At 45.1% G+C, this 24867-nt stretch overlaps 1 protein-coding gene across 1 annotated transcript in view; it reads left to right on the top strand.

Annotated features, from left to right (window-relative positions):
• The window catches only part of TENT4A (terminal nucleotidyltransferase 4A), a 606146-nt gene that overhangs the window by 361089 nt on the left and 220190 nt on the right, over window positions 1-24867 (top strand). The window contains exon 7 of the mRNA XM_078687633.1: window positions 16706-16919. Coding sequence (XP_078543759.1) covers window positions 16706-16919 — 214 coding nt within the window. The remainder of the gene's footprint in view (window positions 1-16705; window positions 16920-24867) is intronic.

The raw sequence follows: 24867 nt of genomic DNA on the forward strand, positions 1-24867 counted from the left end.
CTACGAGAGTCTTTAATCAGTTTGAGGATTTTTTTGAAAAAACCCCGTTACGACGGAGGAACCATAATCGGCTTTCTGTCCTGACTATAAGGTAGGCTGCCCAATAGCGACCTAATGTGTATACGCCTCAGTAAATCCTTATTAGGGTTGGTGCCAATTTTTTCTATTACGGTCCTTTTAGATCCGGACCAATAATTAGCGCAGAAGACGGCATCTCCAGGTGACGGACCACGTTTTTTCTGGCCGTTCTCCGCCTGCTCCGCCAGGTAATTGCTCAAAAGTCTAATATGTGGCTTTATATTTTTATTTTTAGCATATCCTTAGTATAACTTACCTCCTTCGTAAAAACTTTTTATTTTATTTAATCCTTTACCTTGAAAAGACGGGCCTTCCGTTCTCCTCTTATTTATCTTGTTGGGACTCTTTTGAGACGAGTTTAAGTAATGAGTTGTTCTCTACTTTGTGCTTAGGAGTTAGCCCCACTCTACCCTTCACCTCCCTTCACGTCCTGACGAAGACCCGCGCAGTAAGGATCCACTATCCTACACCTTCTGGGTCGAAACGTAGACCATCATCTACAACCAAGAACTCCTAACCCTAGATTGATATAAATAATCATCATAGGAGTCTCTTTCACGAAGAATGCCTTGTCTGATATATGTCTGTTTTTTGACCTTTCATATGGGGATCAATGATAATTATGTTTGACTCGTTGGATTTATGCATTAATGATTTTTGAATAGTGATGTGTAACTATTTGAAATGTAATCCCTTCCCTGCACTCCTTCCCTTCCTCCTGTGGGCGCATTGAATTTTGTGTACTCTACTTTTGATTTTTTCAGTCATTGAATGTTTCATGGTGCAGTGAAAATAAAAACACTTGGCACCCTCATTTGTTTTGGATCTATTCTAAAAAATATGTGAGTATAAATAAATAATTGTTTGTTTTTGGTCTGGGACCCCTCTATACATACTTCAGCAGAGGTGGCAGCAGTTTTCTTCTCAGACTCACCTTCCAGTCACGAATTGGGTGAGACCGTTCTTATTTGAAATAGAAGTCATTTGAGAAATGTACTGCCACACAGAGCTCTAAGACAATTTCCTCAGAGACTTGTTTATAGTTCTTAGGTATATTAGTCAAGACTTAGAACTATATATTTGAGCCTTCTACGTTATGGGTTATTTCGCTCATGAAGAAATGAAAATACAGGAAAAGAAATTTTCGTAATGAACACAAAAGATTTCTTTGCCTAAGTTGAAGCATCTAATGTTAACCAAGATCGCCCTCTGCTGACCTGTTTTGGCGCAACCTTTGGAACAGCACTTTTCGACTTGGTATATTGGAAAATTGTGGATTACAGTTACCAGTGAAGTCACCTTCAGAGCAGTCTCTACAAGTAGATAAAAATATATATATATATTCTTGTGTACCATCTCTATCTTCAATCACTTCACCTAATTGGTTCCACATGTTCTGATGTTATTTGCATGAAAGTTCCATATAGAGATTTACAAGAGAGGCTAATTCCCACACTAAGTCAGGTGAGATAAGGGCGACAGAGAATTTAGATTTACTGTAGAATTGTGTGCAGGAACTTAGTAATGTTTTGTTAAATCTTATAGGAAGAACATTCGTCTCTCCCGAACAGTCGAGGTGAAGAACCTTGTGTGGGCAGTCTCTCTGTTTTTTCTCTTCCACTTCCCCTTTCCCCCGTGCCGCTGAGGCAAGAGAAATCTGGCGCAGTGGTGTGGGGGAGTTGGGAGCTAGCATCACCTTCGGCCTGGCACTCCCGCGGATTTCAGGAAATTTCAGGTACCAATCTGACACTACCTTTAGGTTCTATTCATCAAAAGGAGAAGTAGGGAAATCCTGACTTTACCCCGGGGACGGATTCGGTGGCCTACGCGAAAGGGCATCATTCCCTTCTTTCAGTTTCAGCAAGATTTCGGACTGCCAGAGACGGAGAGACTTAGATACCTGCAGGCACGACATTGGGCGCTTAGCGAGCAAGTACGCCTGATAGCGGATAGACGTCTCACATTTAATGGATACAAGCAAATAATTTAGGAGAGTGTATGTTTTGTGCGCACTAGAATAATAGGAATATTCCCTCTCCTGGGGGTGGAAGCTTTTCCAGAGGTTCCTGAAGCATGGCTCAAGTAGACGAGACCGTCCCTCTGTAGAGAGAGTACCAGCTTGGGAAGTGTGTTGACACAACCTATCCAAAATATTATCAAAGACTAATTTCAGATCTCCGCCCAGCACAATGTGGCCGTCCGGTGTGGTTGTAGCCTCAGTAAGAGCCTTGTGAAAGAACTTATCTTGGCCTTCATTGGGGGCGTAGATGGAGCCCACAGTAAACGTAATATCACCCGAAGAAAACCTGTAGGACAATAACCTTCCTTTAATCTCTGCTGATTTGTGCATAACTTTACCCCTAAACTTCTGGGCCACCAATATAGCAACTCCCGCCGTCTTGGTAGAGTTAGAAGAAAAAAACTGGAGGGGAAACATCTGTGACCGGATACAATGGCAATCCCTCTGTAAGAGATGCGTCTCCTGCAAGAGGCAAATATCTGCATGGGATTGTTCTAAACATAACCGAACCGCTCTGCGTTTAACTGGATTGTTCAGCCCTCTCACATTGAGTGTAAGTATTGTAAGCTCTGTGACCGGCATCTATCCTATGAAATATGTGAACGGCTGAGAAGGCACGTCGACCGTGAGGGACCCAGTGGCTCGTGAGAGACTCTTCCCGTAAACGCCCACTCCCTGGGTATCTATCTGAGACTTAGGCGCCCGGTGGACAAAGAACAGAAAACTTCCTCCCAAAACAGCAACCCCCCCCCCCCCCAGTAAAATCCCCCAAAAATGAAGAAATAAGTACTCAAACATAGCGTCCATCATCTGCCGATGATCGGTAACCAGTAGAACAGGTAGTCCGTCAATCATCCAAGAACCCTCCTCCTCCTGCCAACGGCCTAAAGCAAGCAAACAATCTGCCATATGAAGTTAGAAAAGTCAGCCAGGTTGGGTCGTAGTTAAGTCTGACGAGACCGCCTCCACTGCGGCACGCTGTCTCTCCGCAATTTCCGCTGCAGGGGGTTTCCACACTCGTCGCCGCTGCTGGCGCCATTTGGGCTTTGGAATAATCGTGATCCACTGCCTGGCTGGTCGAGTCGCTCTCCTCTGCACGAGGGTCAATGCCCAGTAGACGGCAGGCTTCTGACCGAGAGCGTAGCTGATAAATTTTATTGTCCAGTTTGAACACAAGGCGAAACGGGTGGCCCCAACTGTAGGAGATCTTGCGTTGTTATAGGTAGGCTGTGACTGGTTTAAAAGTTCTGCGCTTCTGCAGGGTTAGGGCAGCCAGATCTTGAAACAGGACCGACGGTTGGTCCCGGAAGGAGAGAGAGTGCATCTGCAGAGCTTTTGGAAGAATCTCCTCCTTGGTGCGATAGTCCTACACACATACTAAAATATCTGGGGGTGGGGCTGAAGTAGAGCGTGGGGGGCCCACTCGGTGGGCTCTGTCCAGGCAAAGCTCTGATGCTGGTGGGCGCCCCAGAATGTGGTTGAAAAGGTCTCTTGAGAAGCTAAACAAATCCTTTGTGTCTTTAATCGGTGTCGCTCCCCGAATCCTTACATTGTGTCGTCGAGAACAATTCTCTAGGTCTTGCAGATGGGTCTGCAGGTCAACTTGTTGGTCATGGAGTCGAAGGATTTGCTGCTGTAGTGCCTCTGTTTCATTGTCTTTCCTATCACTTTTGCCCTCCAGATCCGCCACCCATCCCATCCACATCCCGGCAGACCTCTTTAATCTCCTCCGTGAATTCTTTTTTCAGTGTGTGGATATCTTTCCGCAGGGTAGTAAACGGTGATTCCAAAAAGAATTTAGTGATAGGATCCGACCCACCCTCCTGTCCTGAGGCGGGTTGTGTAGAACTCTAGGCCATAGGGGTGGGTTGCTGGTTTGCTTGTGCTTTCGCAAACAGATCTTTCAGTCTCCCTCCAGGGACTCCAGCAGATTTGGCAGACCCGACAATCCCGGTGCAAACGCCAACGACCAGGCCAGTCCAAAGGGCCTTGCTCACTGAGCCAAAGCTTTCTCTGTGGGTCTCCCCAGTTGCTCCTGATAAAGCCACCTACCTAAAAATGTCACTGCAGAGCCACCCACAGCGTGTCGCCGACTCCGGCGCAGTCCGGAGAGCAGGTGCCCTCTCACGCCCAGCCACCGGTCTTGCCTGGCCCCGGAAGTCACCAGCACTCACCGCTAAGCCAAAGGGGAGCCTCCGGGCCTCCGTGTCCTGTATGCCTTACCTCACAAGGGCCGCAAAGCTTTCCTCCACTAGTCCCGGGGGTGGGTGGACAGGCCCAGTCCTCCACCTGGCGTCCGTTCGCACCGCCGAGTCTCTGTCCCAAGATGGCGGTCGGGCCCCTCCCCCCACCCGGAGGTCCTCTTTGCCTTGCGGGCGTGATGATTCCCCAGGACGTGAGGTGTCTGTTGCCCACCCCAGCCGGTCAGCCTCCCCTGTGGCGCCAGACCATCCCTGGAGAGTCTCTTGCACCGGCCAGAAAGCCGGCCTACCTGACCGCCAGTCGTCCCGTGGATTCTCTGCTCCAGTCCTCTCAGGTGGCACTCTGGAGACACTCTGGCAGCGCCTCAGCAGGCCGTCGCCGTGGAAACCCCTTGTATCCCAGACTCTTCGACGTGACGCTGGGCCCAATGTTCTCCGAGCCCTCGTGGTATGCTCGGCCTGCGCAGAGTCCGGTCGAGGGGGGCACCACGCTCAGTCGGAGGCCACACCAGGCCTCGTCCGCTACTGCCACAAGCCCTGTCATGTGTTCCCCCCTGCAGCCGCTCAACAGGAGAGAGTCAAAATCTGGCAGTAGGCCTGAAAATGCAATCGTGCGGACCCAGACCTATGGACGCCAGCGGACCAGGCCGCACACACCACTTCCCTCCGATGTCCTCCACAGCGGCCCCTCCACGCCTCAGTACCGTCTAGGTGGGCTACCTCTCCTGCACTCTCCTCCTTCGGAGTCCGCAGGGCAGCCGCACTCTTCTCTCTGCCGCTCAGCGGGAGAGCGACACCTGCCGGCAGGCCCGATGGCTGCGCCGCGTAGGCAACTCGAGGGCCTGGCCTCACCAGTCCTGCACCGCTGCGGCCCCTTCATTTCTGTACTCTCTCGCCTGGGCCGGTTTGCTGGGGACGTCCCGCGAGTCACTGCGCCCTCTGGGCAGATCGGGGTCCCGTCCACGGGTCCGCCCCGTATCTCCTGCCGCTCCCAGGTGTCGCCACTCGACTCAGTCTGCTGCGCTGCTGTGCTCAGCGATTTTGCTCCCGCGAGCACAGTCGGCACCTGGATCGAGCCCCAACGTGGTCAGGACATCTCCCCCTCCCCCCCCCCCCCCCCCCCCCCCCCCCCCAACAAGAGCTGGCAAAACTAAAACCGAGTCTAGGCCAGCCTTATATCAGGCTGTCGGCGGGATCACGGGAGCTACGCGTCCGCTCACGCCGCCATCTTGGCCAGGCCCCTCCAAGCCTCACTTTAAAGCTAGAAAATCGATTCTGCAACCTTCCCGTCGACTGGTTTTTCTAGGTGCTTTTCTGGACACCACACGAAACAAGGCGTATCCGACACTGGAGATACAACAAAGGCTAATATTCTTGGCAAAACGGGTCCAAAAAAGGTTTCGTACCGTACGCCTTTACAAATCCCACCTACGGATGATGTCTTTCTGTATTCCCCTCATACCTCATTGGTGTCTCCACATGCGTCCTGTTCAGGAAGCTTTAAACGAACAATGGGTGCAGATTGAGGGCACATTTGACGATATGATCCGAATTACCCCTCCCATGTTTGTGGCTCTAGACTGGTGGATGCAACTTCACCAGTTATCGCAGAGTCTGCAGTTCCCATCTCCTCCTCTCGTCCTCACATAAGTGATGCATCTCTAGGAGGCTGGTGGGGGGCTTTCCTTCAAGACTTGCAAGTCAGCCGAAGATGGCCATCCTCCCACTGAGGTCTTAATATCAATCTTGTCGAGTTGAGAGCAGTTTTCTGGTGCACCAAGCATTCCTGACAAAAAAACAAAATGCTCAGGTGCCTGTCGGAACAGACAATACCAGGACAATGCACTACCTGAACAAACAAGGAAGAACAAGATCTCTTGCTCTCAGGAGTCCCTGCTTATCTGGCGCTGGGCAATTCAACACAAGGTGCATATATCAGCATAGTGCTTTCCGGAAAACAGAACATCATAGCAGATACATTGAGCAGACTAAAGACAACCTGCCACAAGTGGGAACTGGATCAACGCACTCTCAACTGCATCTTCCTCCAATGGGGCAAGCCGTACATATACCTGGTCACATCTCCAGACCACACGAAATGCAGGTACTTTTTCAAGTTAGCGTCACCATCAGGGTTCAAGGGTGAATGCCTTTTTAACAGCTTGGTCTGGCATATTTGCTTACGCCTTTCCCCCATTCCTCTCCTTCATGTGTACTAAAAAAAATGAGACGGAACCCTGCAAAATCAGACTAATGGCACCAGCCTGGCCTCGCCAACAGTGGTGCACAGAACTTCTCCTACTCTCAGCCAAGCCTCTGATGCATCTTAAACCATTTCCGTCCCTTTTGACTGATCCAGGGACAAGTATGTCCTCCGAATCCCAGTTCTCTGAAATTATCACCTTGGCTCCTGAGTTCCATGATTTTCAACATTTAAAGTTCCCACAGGAGTGTAGGCAGGTGTTTGCTAGGGCAAGAGCAGACAGCATTAAAGTAACTTATTCGCTCAAATGGAAAAGATTCTGCATCAGTTGTTAATCTTCTAAAGTTCATCCTCCATTCTCCTCCAGGGGAAGTTTTACCTTCTCCTACACCGGGCGCGCTCTGGCTTAGCTCACACATTAATTAAAGTTCACTTAGCTGCCATCTCTAAATTTTTCAGGTCAGCTAATGTCCCCTCTCTGTGGTCCAGCAGGCTGGTCAGTTTCTCAAAGGCCTGTTCAGGATGTTTCCTCCAGTAAGGGCACCTCCTCCTACATGGCAGCTGAATACAGTGCTAAGTCAATTAATGAAGCATCTGTTCGAACCTATTCACAAAGCGGATATGAAGTGCCCATCCTGGAAGGTGGCTCTCCTCCTAGCTCTTACTTCAGCGAGAATGGTTAGTGAACTTCATGCTTTTACTACCCAAGAACGTTTCTTACAATTCAAACATTACAAAGTTATTCTACGAATGAACCCGAAGTTCATCCCCAAGGTTCCTTCGGACTTTCACCTTAATGAGCCAATTGCTCTGAAATCATTCTTTTCAACGCCACAAACTGCAGCAGAGCGTGCGCTGCACTCTTTGGATGTCAAACAGTGGCTAAAATTTTATCTGAACAGGACAAAATCATTTTGCAAGTCAAATCAACTTTTTATAGCATACAGTTTACCTGGGAAAGATGTCCCTATCACTAAACAGAGCATTTCAAGATGGATATAGAGTGCCATTGTTTTCTGTCATCAGCAAGCGGGCCAACCTCTGACGCCAAGCGTCCGTGCTCGCTCTACCAGAGCAATATCCACAGCCCTGTTTGCAGGTGTGTCCCCTCATGACATTTGCAGAGCAGCAACTTGGAGAATGCTGCGCACATTCACCAAGCACTACCGCTTGGACTCTGAGATTAAGCGAGATTAAGCAATGGGACAAGCAGTTCTCCGACATCTTTTTCAATAAGGTGAGCTTTCCTTTCTTTTTTTTTTTTGTTGGTCTTTCCCGCCATCCTTTACGGTCTCACATTATCTATCTATATACATTAAATGAATTTACGTATGTATGTGTGCATATATGTATGTGTGCATATATGTGGGTGTGCACGTGCATATGTGGGTGTGCACGCGTGTGTGTATGCATGTATGTATGTATGCATGCAATATTATTTCTTGTAACTATCGTTGGTTGTTATGATAATGTGGTACACTGCTTGCTACTCTGATTCAAGCATGTGAATCTATCTGTGTATGTGTGCGCGTGCTTGTGTATGCATGTATATATGCATGTATGTGTGCATGTATGTGTATGTGTGTAAGCAATACTATTTCTTGTAACTATCGTTGGTGGTTATGATGAAAATGTGGTATACACTGCTCACTACTCTGATTCAAGCATGTGAATCTATGAAAGTTCCAATACTGGAGTAAGAAATAAAGTTACTTACTTGTAACTGTAGTTCTCCCGTTTTGTAATCTTTCATAGAATATCATGCGACCCGACCACCTCCCCTGGAGAAGGCTCACTTACATAACTTTTTTTTTTCTCTCTGTGCGCACTTGTGCTTGGAAAATCTGAGGAACTGGAGCTTCTCTAAAGAAGTTTTAAAGGGTGATGTCTATTGATTGGCTGGTTCTAAGTTTAGTCCTCTTTTAGAAACGGACAGAGATATTAGTTTTAAGGTCTAGGGCCTTATTTTCTATGTCTAATAGGACATTACTTTTAATAATGGGGGCTCCCATCTCGAAGCCGGGGAATGATTCAAGCATGTGATCCTATGAAAGATTGCAGTACTGGAGAACTACAGTTACAGTAAAGTACCTTATTTCTTACCATCTCTGGCGCACCAACTGTCTTGGAAATATAGTGACTCTACATCATGTAGACTTTGTGGATCCAAGAAGGACGTTATACATTTAATTTGAATGTGCCCCTTTTTACAAAAGCCACGGGTCACTTGGTTAGAAAAGAACTTTAACTCTGGGGGCATACGAAAAAGTAGGGCTGCTGTAATTCTTGATCCTTATGACCCACAACAAACTGCAAGCTGATGAAATGTGTTGCACGAAAAAGCAGTACAACTCAAAGCAGAAGATCCCTATTGCCAACTGCCATGGATCGAATGGCGATAAAGGCACTGACCTGTGAAAAGTTGGAATCTCTTGACCAATACTTGTACTAAACAGATGGTGGCACAATGTTAGCACTATTGCACTTAATCAGTGAACTTAATGTTATTAACAAAGTTAAGTTGTTGCCTATTTTCAGTCAAATTAAAATTGTTGCATTTTATAAAGTTTTGCTAATTTTAAGTATTTTATCTAGTATATCTATTTATCTGTAAGTTTATTAACATTTTTGAGGTTTTAATTAACAAATCAATTAAGAATTTTATTTGATAACCGTTACAAGGGTGGTTGTGTTTTTTTTTTTTTTAAACAATTGTAAAGTGCATTTAATTTTGCATGTCTTTGTATATAGTCAGCAGAAGCCTGTGTCCAGGTAATAAAATGTAAAGCACTGCAGCAAATCCACTAATATTTTAGCCTTCGTTTTGTACTGGTTCCTGTGTTCACACAGGTGTAATATTTGTTCTTGCATTTAAACTAATGGTAGAATAGCAGACATTTGATTGTCATGGAGTTGTGGAAGACTATTTAGACCATTTCTCACTGAATGCTACTGAATAATGGATTGAGCCTCTTGGGTAAAACCATTCAATTTACAAACTCCTTTGTCTGGTGAGCCCTATAATAGATTCCCTATGGACATTAACTTCACAATGTCCCTTATAATGAGCTACGAGAGGACATTGACTGTGACACATGATAATGTTTTTATCCAATATAAAAGGGGTTGCATGAACATATAGCTGTGATGGCATTAGTGATCTGTTCAATTGTGTGGTTTCCACGAATAAATTGACTATTTTGTTATGGATTAGCAAGCCATGCTGTTGCCAAAAGTCTTAGACTGTAGCAAACCCCTGTTGATATCGACACATCACTTGCAAACATCAAATAGTGTAAATGGGTAATGTTTGTGTCAAATGTCTGACTTCTTATCAAGGATTCTCTATCCCGTAAGTAGTTATTTTGGCTTGCTAATTCCCTGGTTTCAGAGCGGACACCAATGGTGGAACACTCCCTGGTGCTGAGTACACCATGGGCCCAAGTCGCAAAATGTTATTCCTCCCAGACTGGTTAAAATGAACACAGGATCTATCGTATAAGGGCTTTGTACCCAGAAGGCTTATTAGTGTCCTAGAACTTTAGGCAGTTTCAGACCTCATTTTTTCAGTGTTGTGGTATTGCACAGACATGGTAATGATGCCAAAAAGGCACATATGCCATAGTTTAACAAATATAGAGAATGTGGCACTGGTCTCACCACAGCATCTTCTGTCAGTGAAAAAACATAACTTTCCAGTTGTTTTTCACCAGGTGCTAGCAAGACAAGTAGAGCATGAGCAGTTTACGTGTACACAGGTATCTCATCCCTAGTTGGACACCAGACGTTGGTTTGTTTTCTGCAAGCAAAACATTTGAGTACCAAAACTTCACCTGCAAGTTTTCTCCCCAACAGTCTCCCAAGAGTGCTCAGCGAATAGATTTGTCGGGGATATTTACTTTCATTTTCTTCCTTGTATTGAGAAATGTAAACAAACACCTATTCTTATTTCTCCAACACGTGTTTGACAAGCTAGATTTTTGTCATGTCAGCAGTTAGAAAACTGCCAGAACGTCAAGACTTGCTTGACCAACATTTGCACAAGAATTCTGATCCTAACAATTGATCACTAAATTCGGCATGCAAAGTATTCCATTCTTGATAACTCTAATCACCAATTGAATTTGCATCTTTAATTATAGAAGCTCACCTTTCAACAAGTGCTTATTATCCTACTAATTGAAGCTTTTATAAATCAGTGTTACTTTATTGACATAACTTTTCAGTGCACGATGATTGATATTTACTTAAACAATTTGGTTTAGCCTTAACTTCCATTCATGTGCATTTAACGGCAGTTGCCAGATTTCTAAAATAGTACATCACATAATTTATGGAAAGGCCAGTCTCGTTCCACCTGTAGCAAGTCATGCTTCTTGTAATAATGTTCTCCACTGAAGGGGCCGTCTATTTGAGTCCGAACACTACAATGAATGTCAAAGTTGTGGAAAGGTTTGTTCGAGGCATATGGGTTGCAGACCCCACACTATTGCATAGATCACCATCTGGTGGTCGTCCCGGATGATTACACTTTGTTTTTGTCTTGGAAGAGTCTTTGTAGGATGACTCCTCCTGTAGATCGTAGTGCGCATGAACATCGACTCCATCTTCAGATTGTTTTTTTCCGCCATCAGGCTCGGATGTGTTTATCAGGGGGTAGAAAGTGAGCATCATATAGACGCCACAGATGACCCAGACAATATTCCTGGGCCATCAGATGATCCCTGGGAGGATTATAATGCACCTGATGCACCAGATCTGCCACAAGATGACGCATACCCTTCTAGACCATCTCTCCCAGATGACACTATTGGGTTTACACAGCTCATTCATAGAGCAGCCACATTTCATGGAGTAGACTTACACACACAGCCAGTGGAAGAGGACTTCCTCATGGATAACTCCTGTCGTCACATAAAACCACGATCCCATTACCGATACTTAGTGGAGTGGTGAGACATGCAACAGAGGTATTCAAAGACCCCGTCAGAGCCAGGGTAATTAACCCCAGACTGGAAAAAAAGTGTAAAGCGGCTCCAACTGACCCAGCATTTATCAAAGGTCAGCTGCCATTAGACTCATTGGTAGTATCAAATGCGAGAAAAGCTAACTCGCAGACAACAGGGAATGCTCCACCCCCTGATAGTCTAAGCTTTTAGATGCTTCAGGGAAACGCACCATCTCACAAGCAGCCAATATCTGGAGAATTGCTTACACTCAAGCTTTGTTAGCGAGATATGATCAAGCTCATTATGGTGAGTTAGAATCACTCATGCAACATTTACCAGGGCAATATAAAACCTGGGCTTCTGATCTAATACAAGACGGCAAGGTTATTACAAATACCTAAATTCACTGTGAATTAGACACTACAGATACAGCCTCTAGAGCAATAAATACGGGAGTACTGTTTCGTAGACCTGCATGGCTACACATCTCTGGGTTCAAACCAGAAGTACAGGCCAATATTTTAAATCAACCCTTTGACCAGCAACATCTCTTTGGTCCAACAGTTGATAGTGCACTAGATAAGATGAAAAAAGATAGATACGGCAAAATCCATGGGAGCTTTACAAACGCAGACCCATAGAGCGTCCTTTCGTCGCTCCTCATATAGAGGCGCATCTAAGGGGTTTCAAACTGATAACACCTCCTTCTTATAAAGCGCCCACCCAAGCCTCACCCAGCAGAGGGTATTACAGAGGAGGATATAGAGGTAACAACGATGAGGCAGAGGCCATAACAATCGCAATGCCTCTACTCCCAAACAATGACTTCCCTTCCATCCCCCCAGACCATTCCACTTCTGTCGGGGGGAGATTACAACAGTTCCTCCCTGTCTGGAACTCCATCACCACAGACAGGTGGGTAAGACAAATAATTCAGTCAGGTTATTGCCTGGAGCTCGCTTCCACTCCTCCAACAGTACCACCTAGACAACGTCCCATGTCACATGAACATCTCATACTTCTAAGACAAGAGGTCGCATCTCTATTACAAAAGAATGCAATAGAACCTGTCCCAAAATACCATCAAAACACAGGAGTTTACTCCCTATACTTTCTAATACCCAAAAAGGATGGGTCCCTCAGACCTATACTAGATCTAAGGCCCCTGAACCTGTACATACAATCCGACCATTTCCGTACGGTCACACTACAACAAGTTCTGCCGTTGTTAAAACAAGGCTACTTCCTTGCCACATTAGATCTCAAGGATGCTTACTTGCACATTCCTATCCATCAATCTCTTTGATTTGTACTAGGTCAACACTACCAATTCAAAGTACTCCCTTTCAGAGTAACTACAGTACCTCGAGTGTTTACAAAGTGTCGAGCAGTAGTAGCAGCACACTTGAGAAGGGTCAACATTCATGTCTTCCCATACCTAGACTGGTTAATAAAATCCAAGTCCTACCACCAACGTGTACTGCACACGCATCAGACCATCTGCCTGTTGCACAAGCTAGGATTCACAGTAAATCAAAAGAAGTCACACCTCCAACCATCACTATCTCAACAGTATCTAGGTGCCACAATAGACACCTCCAAAGCACTTGCATACCCTAATCTTACAAGGATACAAAGTATGCAACCTCTTATACAAAAATTCCAGCCACAACACTCGAGTGTTCATGCAATTAATAGGAATGATGGCATCTTGCAATTTCATAGTACCATAACCAAGACTACAAATGCGCCCCATACAAGAGTGTTTGGCAAGTCAGTGGAATCAGGCTCAACAACAAATAACAGATCTGGTTTTGGTAGACGACCGGACATATCGCTCTCTGCAGTGGTGGAACACTAAAAACCTTTCCAAGGGCCGGCCGTTCATAGAGCCTGTTCCACAGGTGGTGCCACAGACGCACAGAGTACATTTAGAGAAACACACAGTGCAGGGTACATGGACACCGCAACAAAAGTTACTCAACATAAATGATCTGGAGTTGTTAGCGATTTTCTTAGGTAAGGTTGAATCTATTTTAGAGCGATCAAGAAAGGCTGTACTCGTCCCTACAGACAATATGACTGCCATGTATTACATCCAAAAACAAGGAGGAACACACTCCTTACAGCTCTCCCAGCTGGTGCAGAGCATATGGAGGTGGGCCATCCTCAAAAAATCTTTGTTAGCAGAACATCTACCAGGAGTTCACAATCAAGTTGCTGATCTGTTAAGTCGTTAAAGACAGCAGATACACGAGTGGGAACTTCATCCACAAGTTCTTCAACCATTCTTTCGCAAGTGGGGACAGCCAGAGATAGATCTGTTCACCACACACCGCAACTCATTGTCCAAAGGGAATGTGGTATGGATGAGTTGGTCAAACAAATTTGCGTACACTTTTTCCCCTCTCCCACTAATTCAGTTAGTGGTACGCAAGCTACAGCAACATTCCCTCACATTGATTCTTATAGCACCAACGTGGGTAAGACAACCATGGTACACCACATTACTAGAGCTATCACTAGTACCACATCAAAAATTAAAACTCTCCACATCTACGGACACAGAACCATGGAGAGATCATGCATCCAGACCCAATGCAGCTCAATCTAGCGATTTGGCTCCTGAGGTCTTAGAATTTGAATACCTCAATCTTCCGCCTGATTGCATGAATGTCATAAAAGAAGAGACACCCCACCACTAGAGCATGCTACGCAGCCAAGTGGAAAAGGTTTGTTGTGTATTGCACAAATAACATTAACCCATTAGATGTTTCCATACAAAACATCATATGCTACCTACTCCATCTACAAAGATGTAATTTAGCGTACTCCTCAATAAGGTTACATCTTGCTGCTTTAGCAGCTTATCTTCAAAACAGACATTTGTCATTGTTTAGAGTACCTGCCATGAAGGCATTTATGGAAGGATTAAAAAGAATAATTCCTCCCAGAATACCACCCTCTCCGGTATGGAATTTTTAGTTGCTATTACCGCACTCCGAAGAGTAAGTGAGATTTAAGCATTCAGTTGAAGAACCATTTATACAACTACATCACAACAAAGTGGTTCTTAAGACAAACCCAAAATTCCTGCCACAAGTTATTTCACTATTCCACCTCAACCAATCTATTGAGATGCCAGTATTCTTTTCCCAACCACAGACAGTTGCAGAAAGAGCTCTACACACATTAGATGTAAAAAGAGCACTCCTCTACTACATTGATAGGACAAAACCGTTACGTAAAACAAAACAACTGTTTGTGTCATTTTCTCCTCCACACAAAGGCAATCCTATTTCAAAATCAGGCTTTGCAAGATGGATTGTTAAGTGCATTCAAATCTGTTACCAAAAAGCAAAACGCGCACTATCCATTCCCCCTAGGGCTCATTCTACCCGTAAATTAGGGGCATCTATAGCAATCCTAGGAAATATACCATTAGATATCTGTAAAGCAGCTACATGGTCTACACCGCACACATTTACAAAACACTACTGTGTAGATGTTCAGGCAAAACAACAAGCTACTGTGGCCCAGGCTGTACTCAAAACATTATTTCAAACTACTGCAACAGATATGGGTGGTCCCCACTAAGAGAGAAAACTGCTGTGCAATCAATGCAATAGTGTGGTCTGCAGCCCATATGCCTCGAACGGAAAATGCTACTTACCAGTATGCATCTGTTCTTGGCATGTGGGGCTGCAGAACCACACACGCCCACCCGCCTCCCGGCTACCTGTATCTGTACCAGTAATATCTTAATTAGATACACAATACATGGACATCCTTATCTATACTCGTACAACTCCATCATTTGTCCAATGGAGAAAACAATCTGAAGGTGGAGTCGATGCCCATGCGCACTACGATCTACAGGAGGAGTCATCCCACAGACAAAGACTCTTCCAAGACAAAAACAAAGTGTAATCATCGGGCCCACCCCCAGATGGTGATCTATGCAATAGTGTGTGGTTCTGCAGCCCTACATGCCAAGAACAGATGCATACTGGTAAGTAGCGTTTTACTTTTCTCTCATTTGGAGGTGGGCTTTTACTTTAACTCAGTGGTGGCCTTCACTGTGAAGGAAGTGGTCAGATTGAGAAACAGTAGTATGGCACACAATTTCTATTTCAGTTGAAGGTTGTCAATTTTTCACAAAGTTTACAGTCAAGTTTCCTTTATCCAGGGATCACTCTCCTGTAGTTCAGTGCTGGACCTTTTTGTTCTACTGAACTGAATGTGGTTGTTGCACAACCACAGCACAGGAAAGCTAGTTCCTAACTTTGAATAGGTCACTGGAGAGTGTGCACATACGTTGTATCAATTTGAATGGTGCTCTTCATATGTTTGTTTTCAGTACCTAGCTTGCTGCTGTGTGCTTCTTAGGAAATACATATTTAGCTGATATTCCCCTGACATCAGATGACATCTGAACATATTTACTAAACATTCTGTTGACTACAAGCTTGAGCTTGAAAGAAAGGCTGATGGGGTGAGAAATTTGATTGGAATTATTTGCTTACATTTCAGGCTAACCTTTGGTCTGTGCAGTGTGAATCTGGAAATTCTACTGTCCTTGAACTAGTTACAGATTTGCATGGGTCCTCCCACTCTCCCTAGTGTTTAGTGAAGTTGTTTCATTTTTGCATTGGAACATAGACTTGATACATGGATCAGGGACTAAGGGTGGATCCAACGCTATAATTTAAATTAGTGTTTATCCTGGTGGACTTGATAATTCATTCCATAATTGCCTGAAGTCCGAATACACTCCAAAATATGAGATTACAGATCGCATGGCCATAAACAACTGAAAAGGCTGCTAGCCATATGTAACAGGTAAGTAACATTTTGTTTAAGCAGTCACCCCCTTATTGTAAACATCTTGCTGTCCCGGCTGATGGCTGTGTGGTAAGGGGAGTGTGACACACCTTTTAGTTTGCAAGCAGCTGGAAGTAGAGAAATACTAACAAAAGGTGTGAGGGGAAATTGAACGAGTTAGATTTTGGGCTCAAGAGGGCTGTGGAGTATTGAATGCGTGTCCCTAAAATGTGTGCTCTCCTGGAATTGATATGCTGCTAAATTATAAATAGTAGCTGATATATATGTGTATATGTGTGAATCTGCATTTATATTGGTTTTCTCTCCTTTTGTTAAACATTGCCTGAGTTGCTTTTTATTTTAATGCATCTTTAGTTAATTCTGGGGCAGTTGCCTTCCTCAGTTAACCAAACCATACTTTGTTTTACAGTTGCATCCAAGAATTGACGCGAGAAAAGACAACGAGAACCTAGGAATGCTTCTTGTTGAGTTCTTTGAACTGTATGGAAGAAATTTTAACTACTTAAAAACTGGTATTAGAATAAGGAATGGAGGTGCCTACATCGCCAAAGAAGAAATCATGAAAGCCATGACGAATGGGTATAGGCCATCAATGTTGTGTATTGAAGATCCTCTCTTGCCTGGTAGGAACTGCGCTGGACTTTCAATACCAGCAATGGTACAGCAGAATAGATTGTGGTGCTCCTGTTAATGATTTTAATTGTGACTAGCTCATTCAGAACTAAGCATAGAAATCTATAAAATATTTTCAATATTAAAACATTTAGCTTATGTAAGAGTACACGTTTTCGACTGTATTGGTGTTGATACTGTTTTATTCGTACAGAAGAGATCTCCACAGAAGCTGTACAACATCAGTAACCTAGTCATCAAATTTGTCAGTCCTGGATATTATGTAGATCCTTTAGCCTGCTGTAAACCACTGAGGGAGCGTACAACTAGAGTGAATACTAACTTTACAGAAAGTGATATTTTCTTTGTTCCCTTGCAGATTGTCAGTTGGATGCTTCTTGGCATTGTACAGCATTGTCATGTGTACTTGCTGTTGAACATTAACGCTCCATTGCATGATATACAGTAGAGCCTCGGTGTTTGCCCATTGTACTTCTCACTACCTGACATATCCTGTAGATTATCAACCATAAATTGGAATTACCCCATTCCACCCAGCAGCCCTAGAGCAACCACCTTCCCTATTATCCCAGAAACATTTGTGTAAAATGTTTTGTGTAGCAAGCTAAATATGTACATTCAATGAATGATGACTGCAATAAAATTAGATGTGTCCGATCTCTGTTAGCCATATATTAGCCATATATTCTAGCTTTCACCTAATCAGTTTTTTCTGGGTGAGGTAATATCTATCTATCTATATATATATCTCCTACTGGCGTTCAGCAGTAGGTAGTTATAGTTAGGACCTAGTTTCCATAGGAAATCCGCAACATTCTATTTGGAATAACTTTGGCGCCGGTCGACCAATCTTCGTGAAATTCTCCCAAGAAGATGGGGCGCTCCGCTCCTATCCTGAAAGTCTTGGGGTGATTCATCAAGCGGGGGCCGAGGAAAAAAAGGGAGGGTCCCAAAACGTGTTTGCCCCATGCAATTTTCCATAGGGACCTTTAGACACGGCTACAGTCCGAACTGCTGAACGGAATTACACCAAATTTGTCACAAAGGTAGAGTTGAGATCTCAGTGCCGTAGTTCCTGAGAAAATCAAAAGTAAAATCATAGATATATCTATGGGCGCGTAGGGTACGCATACCCTTACAAGCACGAGCTGCATGCTAATTGGCTGTGAACTGCCTGTCAACACTCCAAACCAGGAAGTGTTGGCAGCCATCTTGTGACTCGGTAGAACCGAGTCACAAGAAAACTGAAAAACAAGTGCACAAAAGACACAAAGGGGAAGGGTAGAAACCCCCTAACCCCTTAGGCTTGTTCTGGGGGTCCCAAAATTGTGTGTCTATGTGCCTGCTTGACTACTGATAAGAGGAACAAACTGACAAGTACCAGTCAGTAGTTCCCTAGTGGTTGCTCCCGTGAGGTTCCTTCCTTCCCCACACACATTTTTTCACGGACACCTAGTAGAGTGCCTGATTGATAGTCAAGCAGGCACATATAGACACACAATGGGTTTTAGAAGATATTAAGAAGGCACACTCAGTCGATAGAAATATAGTAAGTGTCCGATTTAAGCCAAATCCACACACACGAATAGACAGTTGATGTTAGACAATATCGCCTACAAAGATTAGGACCAGGTCTTTTTGTTGTATACACAGGGATGTGTCCCATGTCGACTCTGTTTAGTTCTGCACCAAGACACTCAGCCTGCAAAGGTAGTGTGTGTCAGGGTACAGGGCCCCTAAGGGTGGCACAATAAGTGCTGCAGCCCTTAAGGGTCTTCTCTGGTCACAGTGCCCTGGGTACCTAGGGTACCATTTACCAGGGTCCTACCCGTGGCCAGAGATGCCAATTGGGTTTAGGTTTCAACACGGTTTTAGGGAAGGAACACAGGCCCTGGGTACCTGAAAAGCCGGAACCCAGGGCACACTCAGTCAAAGTGCATCAGTTATCATGCAAAAAGTGGGGAGGTTACTGCAACAGAAACCCACTCCCTTACAATGTCTGTATATTAAATACTGAATATCTAATACTGGGGAGAGTAACCCTTCTATCAAATGATCTTTGATATTAAGGGTAATGGAATTTAGCGCACAATGACAGCTCCCAATTATAATTAAGGCTCCATTCTGCAGGATAACCCTACTCCAGTTGTTGGTAGAATTTGACCAACGGGAGGAGGACAGGGATACACCATAGATATCCAGTGAGGGCGTACTTTGACGAAGGGGACTACAGGATTCCCTCCCCCTCCCTACTCCTCTGTGAGGCACAACTTTTAAAGTACAGGAAAATGTTATTCCAGTTAATGAATAACCCGATTTGTCAATCTGGTATTTTATTGTATGCATGACATTTGTACACATGTTGTAGGGAAGCACCATAGGGACACATCCGATTTATTACGGTCCTGAAGAAAGCCTGGGACCCATTATGGGGCCTCGACAGGGCCACGACAGGGCTGAAACAAGGCTGAAACATGTCGTCCTGATCTAGTGGACAACTAGCACCATAACAGGGCTATTATTGGCCTACATTTAATATTTTGAATTATCACACCACCAACAAATAAAAACAACATTTAGACTAGGTGACTGGCAGGCGGTGGGGGCTTTTATTGACCCCTCTTTTTCTCCTTTCTTTTTCACCTTAGTTTCCTACTAATATTGGAACTATATCCCTTACCAGGGCTTTTTTGCCATTAGAGGATTCTTTGCCAAATGTGGGATGGTCGATGATCATTGAGAGAGAGAGACAAGGGTACCCCAATAAGTGAACCTGGGGTTTGTAAAAGTAGTAGGAAAACAGTGGTTCTGGTGTGACCAACAGGTCCAAATATAAATTGACCCTGTGGAGGGCACTATGGATTAAGAATATGAAATGAATTCCTCTAGGGAGCGATAAGCAATGTACAAGGGGCCTTGGGTCAGTTTGTGTCAGATTTATTTCTAAAACAATAGTATTCAGGTGCTCGCACAATAAGTAAAAAAAAAAAGCATGACGTGAAAAGTGATAGTGAAATTAAAATTACGACATTGTATTGACAACAATAGAAGCTCCTCAAAAAACTATTTACACAGTGGGAGGAGTTTATTGTAGGGGGTCAACGGCGTTTCGATCGCAACTGTTGGAGATCATCATCAGGACATATAGCAGGTAAGCAAACTGAATTGGTTCAGGATTGCAGTATGATGGATTGACCAGGCTGAAGCGTTAATTCCGCTGTTGATAGCTTTTTGTCAGATAGTGTAAATGCCTAATTAAACAGGATGAAGTGCTTAAGATCCACTGTAGATAGCTCCACGTCAGTGTGACATAGATGATTAAGCAGATATAAGTGGGGACAGCTGTATGAGTATGTGTTGAGACTCCGAGCCGGAATTTAGTTATTTGGTGTCGAACCTGGGTCAATAAATGAAGAATCAGGAACTACGAGCAGCGTGACACGCTCCGTGTCACGCTGCTGAGGCTACCTGCGCAGAGTGCGATGACGAAACCTGACACCTGGGAGGTGAGAGGCCATCCTTTTCATTTTTTGGCGCACAATTCTGCTGGTCCATAATATTGGAATACCTAAGTAGCTAGAGTTATTCATCAGTGAAGGAGCTCCTATACTAAGGCGAATAAAACCCCCCAATAAGCTGGGTTATAACAGAAGGGCCCGTTAGTTTCTTTAGTGAGAACAGGAGAATTTCTCATCTTACCCCACTGGTGACCCCTAACATTGGAAAAGTGTGTTTTTGCTGATCGTCTAGGAAGGTTATTCTCTGCATTTCCTTTCTTTTCATCCTCCCCTTCTGTCAAAACAGGAACCGCTGATAGAGGATCATTTAAAATGTCTCCGGGAGTAAGTTGCAGTTCTCTTGGCCAAGGGAGCTATAGAAAGGGTCCCAGTTTCAGAAGTAGGCAGTGGCTGTTATTCCTGCTACTTCCTCATTCCTAAGAATGGGCTACAGCCCATTCTAGATCTTTGGGCCGTCCATCTTAGTCAAAAAGTAGAAACTCAAAATGCTCACTGGGGCTCAGGTCTTGTCTGCCCTAGTCTAAGAGGACTGGTTGCTAGCTTCTCTTCCAGGGGATACTCATCAATAGTCATAAGCACTGAATAGTCCCGCCCACGTGCGGGACCCCGGAGCAATAGCCAATAATATGCATATATCTACATATATCTACATATATAGATATAGATATAGATATAGATATAGATATATATAGATAATATACATATACATATGCAGCCCAATATAACCATACTAGGCTTAAAAATTGCCATTATTGCCTGTAAAATCTTTACATTTGCTAAATAAAGACATATAAATTACATTATATGACAATGCAAAGAAGAAAACACTGTCTTGGTTTTCTTTGAAACACACAACCTTTATTTTCAAAGGTAAAAACAGGCAGGATCATAGAGGCAGCTTTAGCCTAGATAGGCTGCATTGTAACAAGAGAACAGTCTGGCGCCGTGCCTTTAAGACCTCTGTGAGCCTCCAGGCTCCCATCATGCACCACAGGTGACAGTTAGGTCAATTCTTTTTTCCGGCTCCTTCTGTGAGGATCCTGGAGCATTGAGCTCGCCAGTTGGTGATATTTTTTCACTTTCTTCTGGTATTTCTCTAATTTTTTCGTCTTTACTCGACGTCTTTAGTCATTATCTGACTAATCAACCAATTTTTTGCTGTTGTTTGGCTATTTTTCCAGTCATAATGCCGGCCTTATTTGTCAAGTGTCCGGCCTGTGGTAAAAAAATGGCCAAGACAGACCCTCATTGGGTCTGTGTAGCTTGTCTACTATCTTCTCACAAGCCAGAACTCTGCTACCACTGCAGCAAGCTGTCAAATAGGACTTTGAGAGAGAGAGAGAGAGAGAAGAGCAGGCTTCAGTCCCTGCATGACAGAGGATAAACTGTGAGTGGAAGAGAAGAATTTCATTCCAGGAAGCCTTCTTCTCAGCACAAAGAGTGCAAGGACAGAGGGGAGAAGAGAAAAAATCGGTCTCCTTCAACTTCGAGGGACAGATCTTCTAAGGTACCTGTGTGCTCAAAATCATCGAAATTGCCGTCGCGGCATACGTCGACGTAGAAGCATCCCTCGCCGCCGAAGAATAATTTGCCGTCGAAGCAAGGTGAGAAGCGACATGAGCGTAGGCGGACCAGGTCTGGCTCGCCTACGACTGCAAGAGGGCGGGACTCGACGTCTCGTCGACGGTCGCCGTCGAGAGGTGCCATGATGTCGACGTCGAACTGGGCAGTAGAGGTTTTGACGTCGAAGAGCCCCAGCCATGCGACGTCGGGGCACACGACCCCGAGAAAATCATCGCCGTCGAGGCGCATGACGTCGACGCCGAAGAGGCAATCGTCGCCGAGGTCGCCGCCGAGGAGAACGCCGCCGAGGAAGTCGTCGTCGGAAGTCGCCGTTGGAAAAATCGACGTCGAGGAGGGCGGTCGTCGACGTCTCCTGCAGCAAAGAGGCCTAGAACGGTGTCAAAAGACCGGTCTAAGGTTTCTATTGTGTCTTCTAGGAGTTCCTCTTCCTCCCCTGGGCTGCGGATTGTACAAATCTCTCCAGAGCCCTCAAGAGCACCTTCACCTACAGGGGCTAATATCTCGCCACGATGGCTTGGGGAGATCAGAGACTGGAAAATAAGAAAAATTAACCTTCCAAGGTCTCATTCCAGGTCTCCTGTGTCGGTAAGACCTGCTTCAAGATCAAGGACACCTCATGTACAGTTGGTGCAATCTCCGAGAAGACGTGAGCGTACTCCTCCGAGAAAGTCTCCATCGGAGAGGAGGCGAACTTCACCCTCTCCTAGGTCTTCGCGTCATCACTCTTCTAGAAGACGCGATGCTAGATCTTCGACAAGGTCTACAAATTCGAAGAGGAACTACTCGCCAACACTGTCATCAACTCCTCCGAGTAGGATTTCACCGATTGATGACGTGATTACTTTTAATGAAGTTCTCTGTTGTGGTGCAGCGAAACTTAATATCGAGATGCCCGTCTCTACTGCCAAGACAACGGTCATTTTCGAAACGTTACATCAGAAATTATCATCAAGGCATTTACTTCCTCTGGTTCCAGGTCTGTTGGAGCCTGCGGAGCACAAGTTCTTCACTCCTGCATCTTTGGGAGCGGTTCCTTCGCGGATCGCAAAAAAGTATAAGGCTCCGGACAATGATCCATTATTTCTGAGGTCTGAGCCACAACCTGATTCGGTCATCGTCCCAGCGGCACGTAAGAATCAGACAGGAGCGACATCCTCTGTGCCTCCTGATAAAGACAGCAAAGCTATGGACTCTGTAGGAAAGAAAATGTGTGCCACCTCTGCTTCCTACATGAAGGTTGCTAGCGCCTCCGCTTTACTGGGCCGCTATGACCGCGCACTATGGGATTCCTTTGCTCGGTTTGCAGAAAAACTTCCCAAAGAAGACAAACATGATTATCTTGAAATCCTTCATGAAGGTGGGCTAGTGGCTAACCAGGTGATTAGCGCAGCTGCGGATGCTTCCGACCTGTCTACACATGGCTATGCTCATCGACTCTGTGCAAGACGCTCAGCTTGGCTAAGGCTTACGGGTCTTAAACCTGAAGCGCAACACCGCATTCTGAATCTGCCGTTCAATGGAAAATCTCTTTGGTTCTCATGCTGATGATATTTCAAGAATGAAGACGGAGCTTGATACGGCGAGAGCTGTTGGTCTCGAAAAGAGAAAGGACTTTAAGAAAAAATACCGTCCTTACGATCGGAGACAGAACCAGCAGAGGGTTCAAACCCCTCAATGGTCGTCACAGCAGAATCAGGGAAGATCTCAGTTCTCCCAGCGTCGTCCTGGTAGAGGAAGGGGTGGCATTTTCAGACAGTCTGCACCTGGAAACAAGCGGCAGCAACAAAAACAGTGAGTGTTTGCTTCTCCTGAGCCCGTTACCCACTCCGGTGGGGGGGGGGGGGGGGGTGGAAGTGTTCGTTTTTGCCTGGAAGAGTGGAAAAACATCACAAACGACAAATGGGTGCTGAAAATTGTACAAAATGGATATGCAATCAGATTCAAGTCTCCTCCACCTTCCATTCCTCCTCAAAAGACTGTGTTCCATCAACTTCATCTTTTGAAGCAGGAGGTGCTACATTAATCTTAAAGAAAGCCATCGAGGAGGTCCCGAGGGCACAACGTCTGCAAGGCATTCACTCCCGATACTTTCTAGTTCCAAAGAAAGGTCCAAACAAGGAGTTCAGGCCCATACTAGATCTCAGGCGCCTCAATCAGTTCATTCGGCGAGAAAAGTTCAGAATGCTGGCGTTTCATCAAATAATTCCACTTCTGCATCAAAGGCACTAGATGTGCTCCATAGATCTTCAAGATGCTTATTTTCACATCCCCATCTCCCCAAAGCATCGGAAATTTCTAAGGTTTTGCATACAAACCAGCCATTACCAGTTCGCAGTCTTGCCCTTCGGGCTAAAGTCAGCTCCTCGCACCTTCTCAAAGTGCATGGCAGTCGTTGCGGCTTTCCTAAGGAAGAGACATATTTTCGTCTATCCCTATCTAGACGATTGGCTGCTAAAGAGTGCGTCTCCGATTCTGCTTCAGCAGCATCTCACGTTCTGCATACATCAGCTGCGGAGGCTGGGCCTGCACGTTAACTTCAAAAAGTCTATCCTCCACCCCACACAGAGGATACACTATCTCGGCGCACTGCTAGATTCAAAGGACGCAAAAGCGTATCCTTCGGAGGAGAGACTATCCTCCATTCTCCTCAAGTGTCAAACCTTACTAAAGACTCCTCGACCAACAGCCAGACAGATCTTGTCTCTGCTAGGGTCCATGGCGTCTTGCATTTTCCTCGTTCCGAACGCCAGACTGCACATGAGACCTCTGCAGCAGTCGCTGGAGGATCAGTGGTCCCAGTTTTCAAACCGTTGGGAAGACAAACTGTCACTACCCT

This window comes from Lissotriton helveticus, chromosome 4_1 (genome assembly GCF_964261635.1).
Source record: "Lissotriton helveticus chromosome 4_1, aLisHel1.1, whole genome shotgun sequence".
NCBI lineage: Eukaryota > Metazoa > Chordata > Amphibia > Caudata > Salamandridae > Lissotriton > Lissotriton helveticus.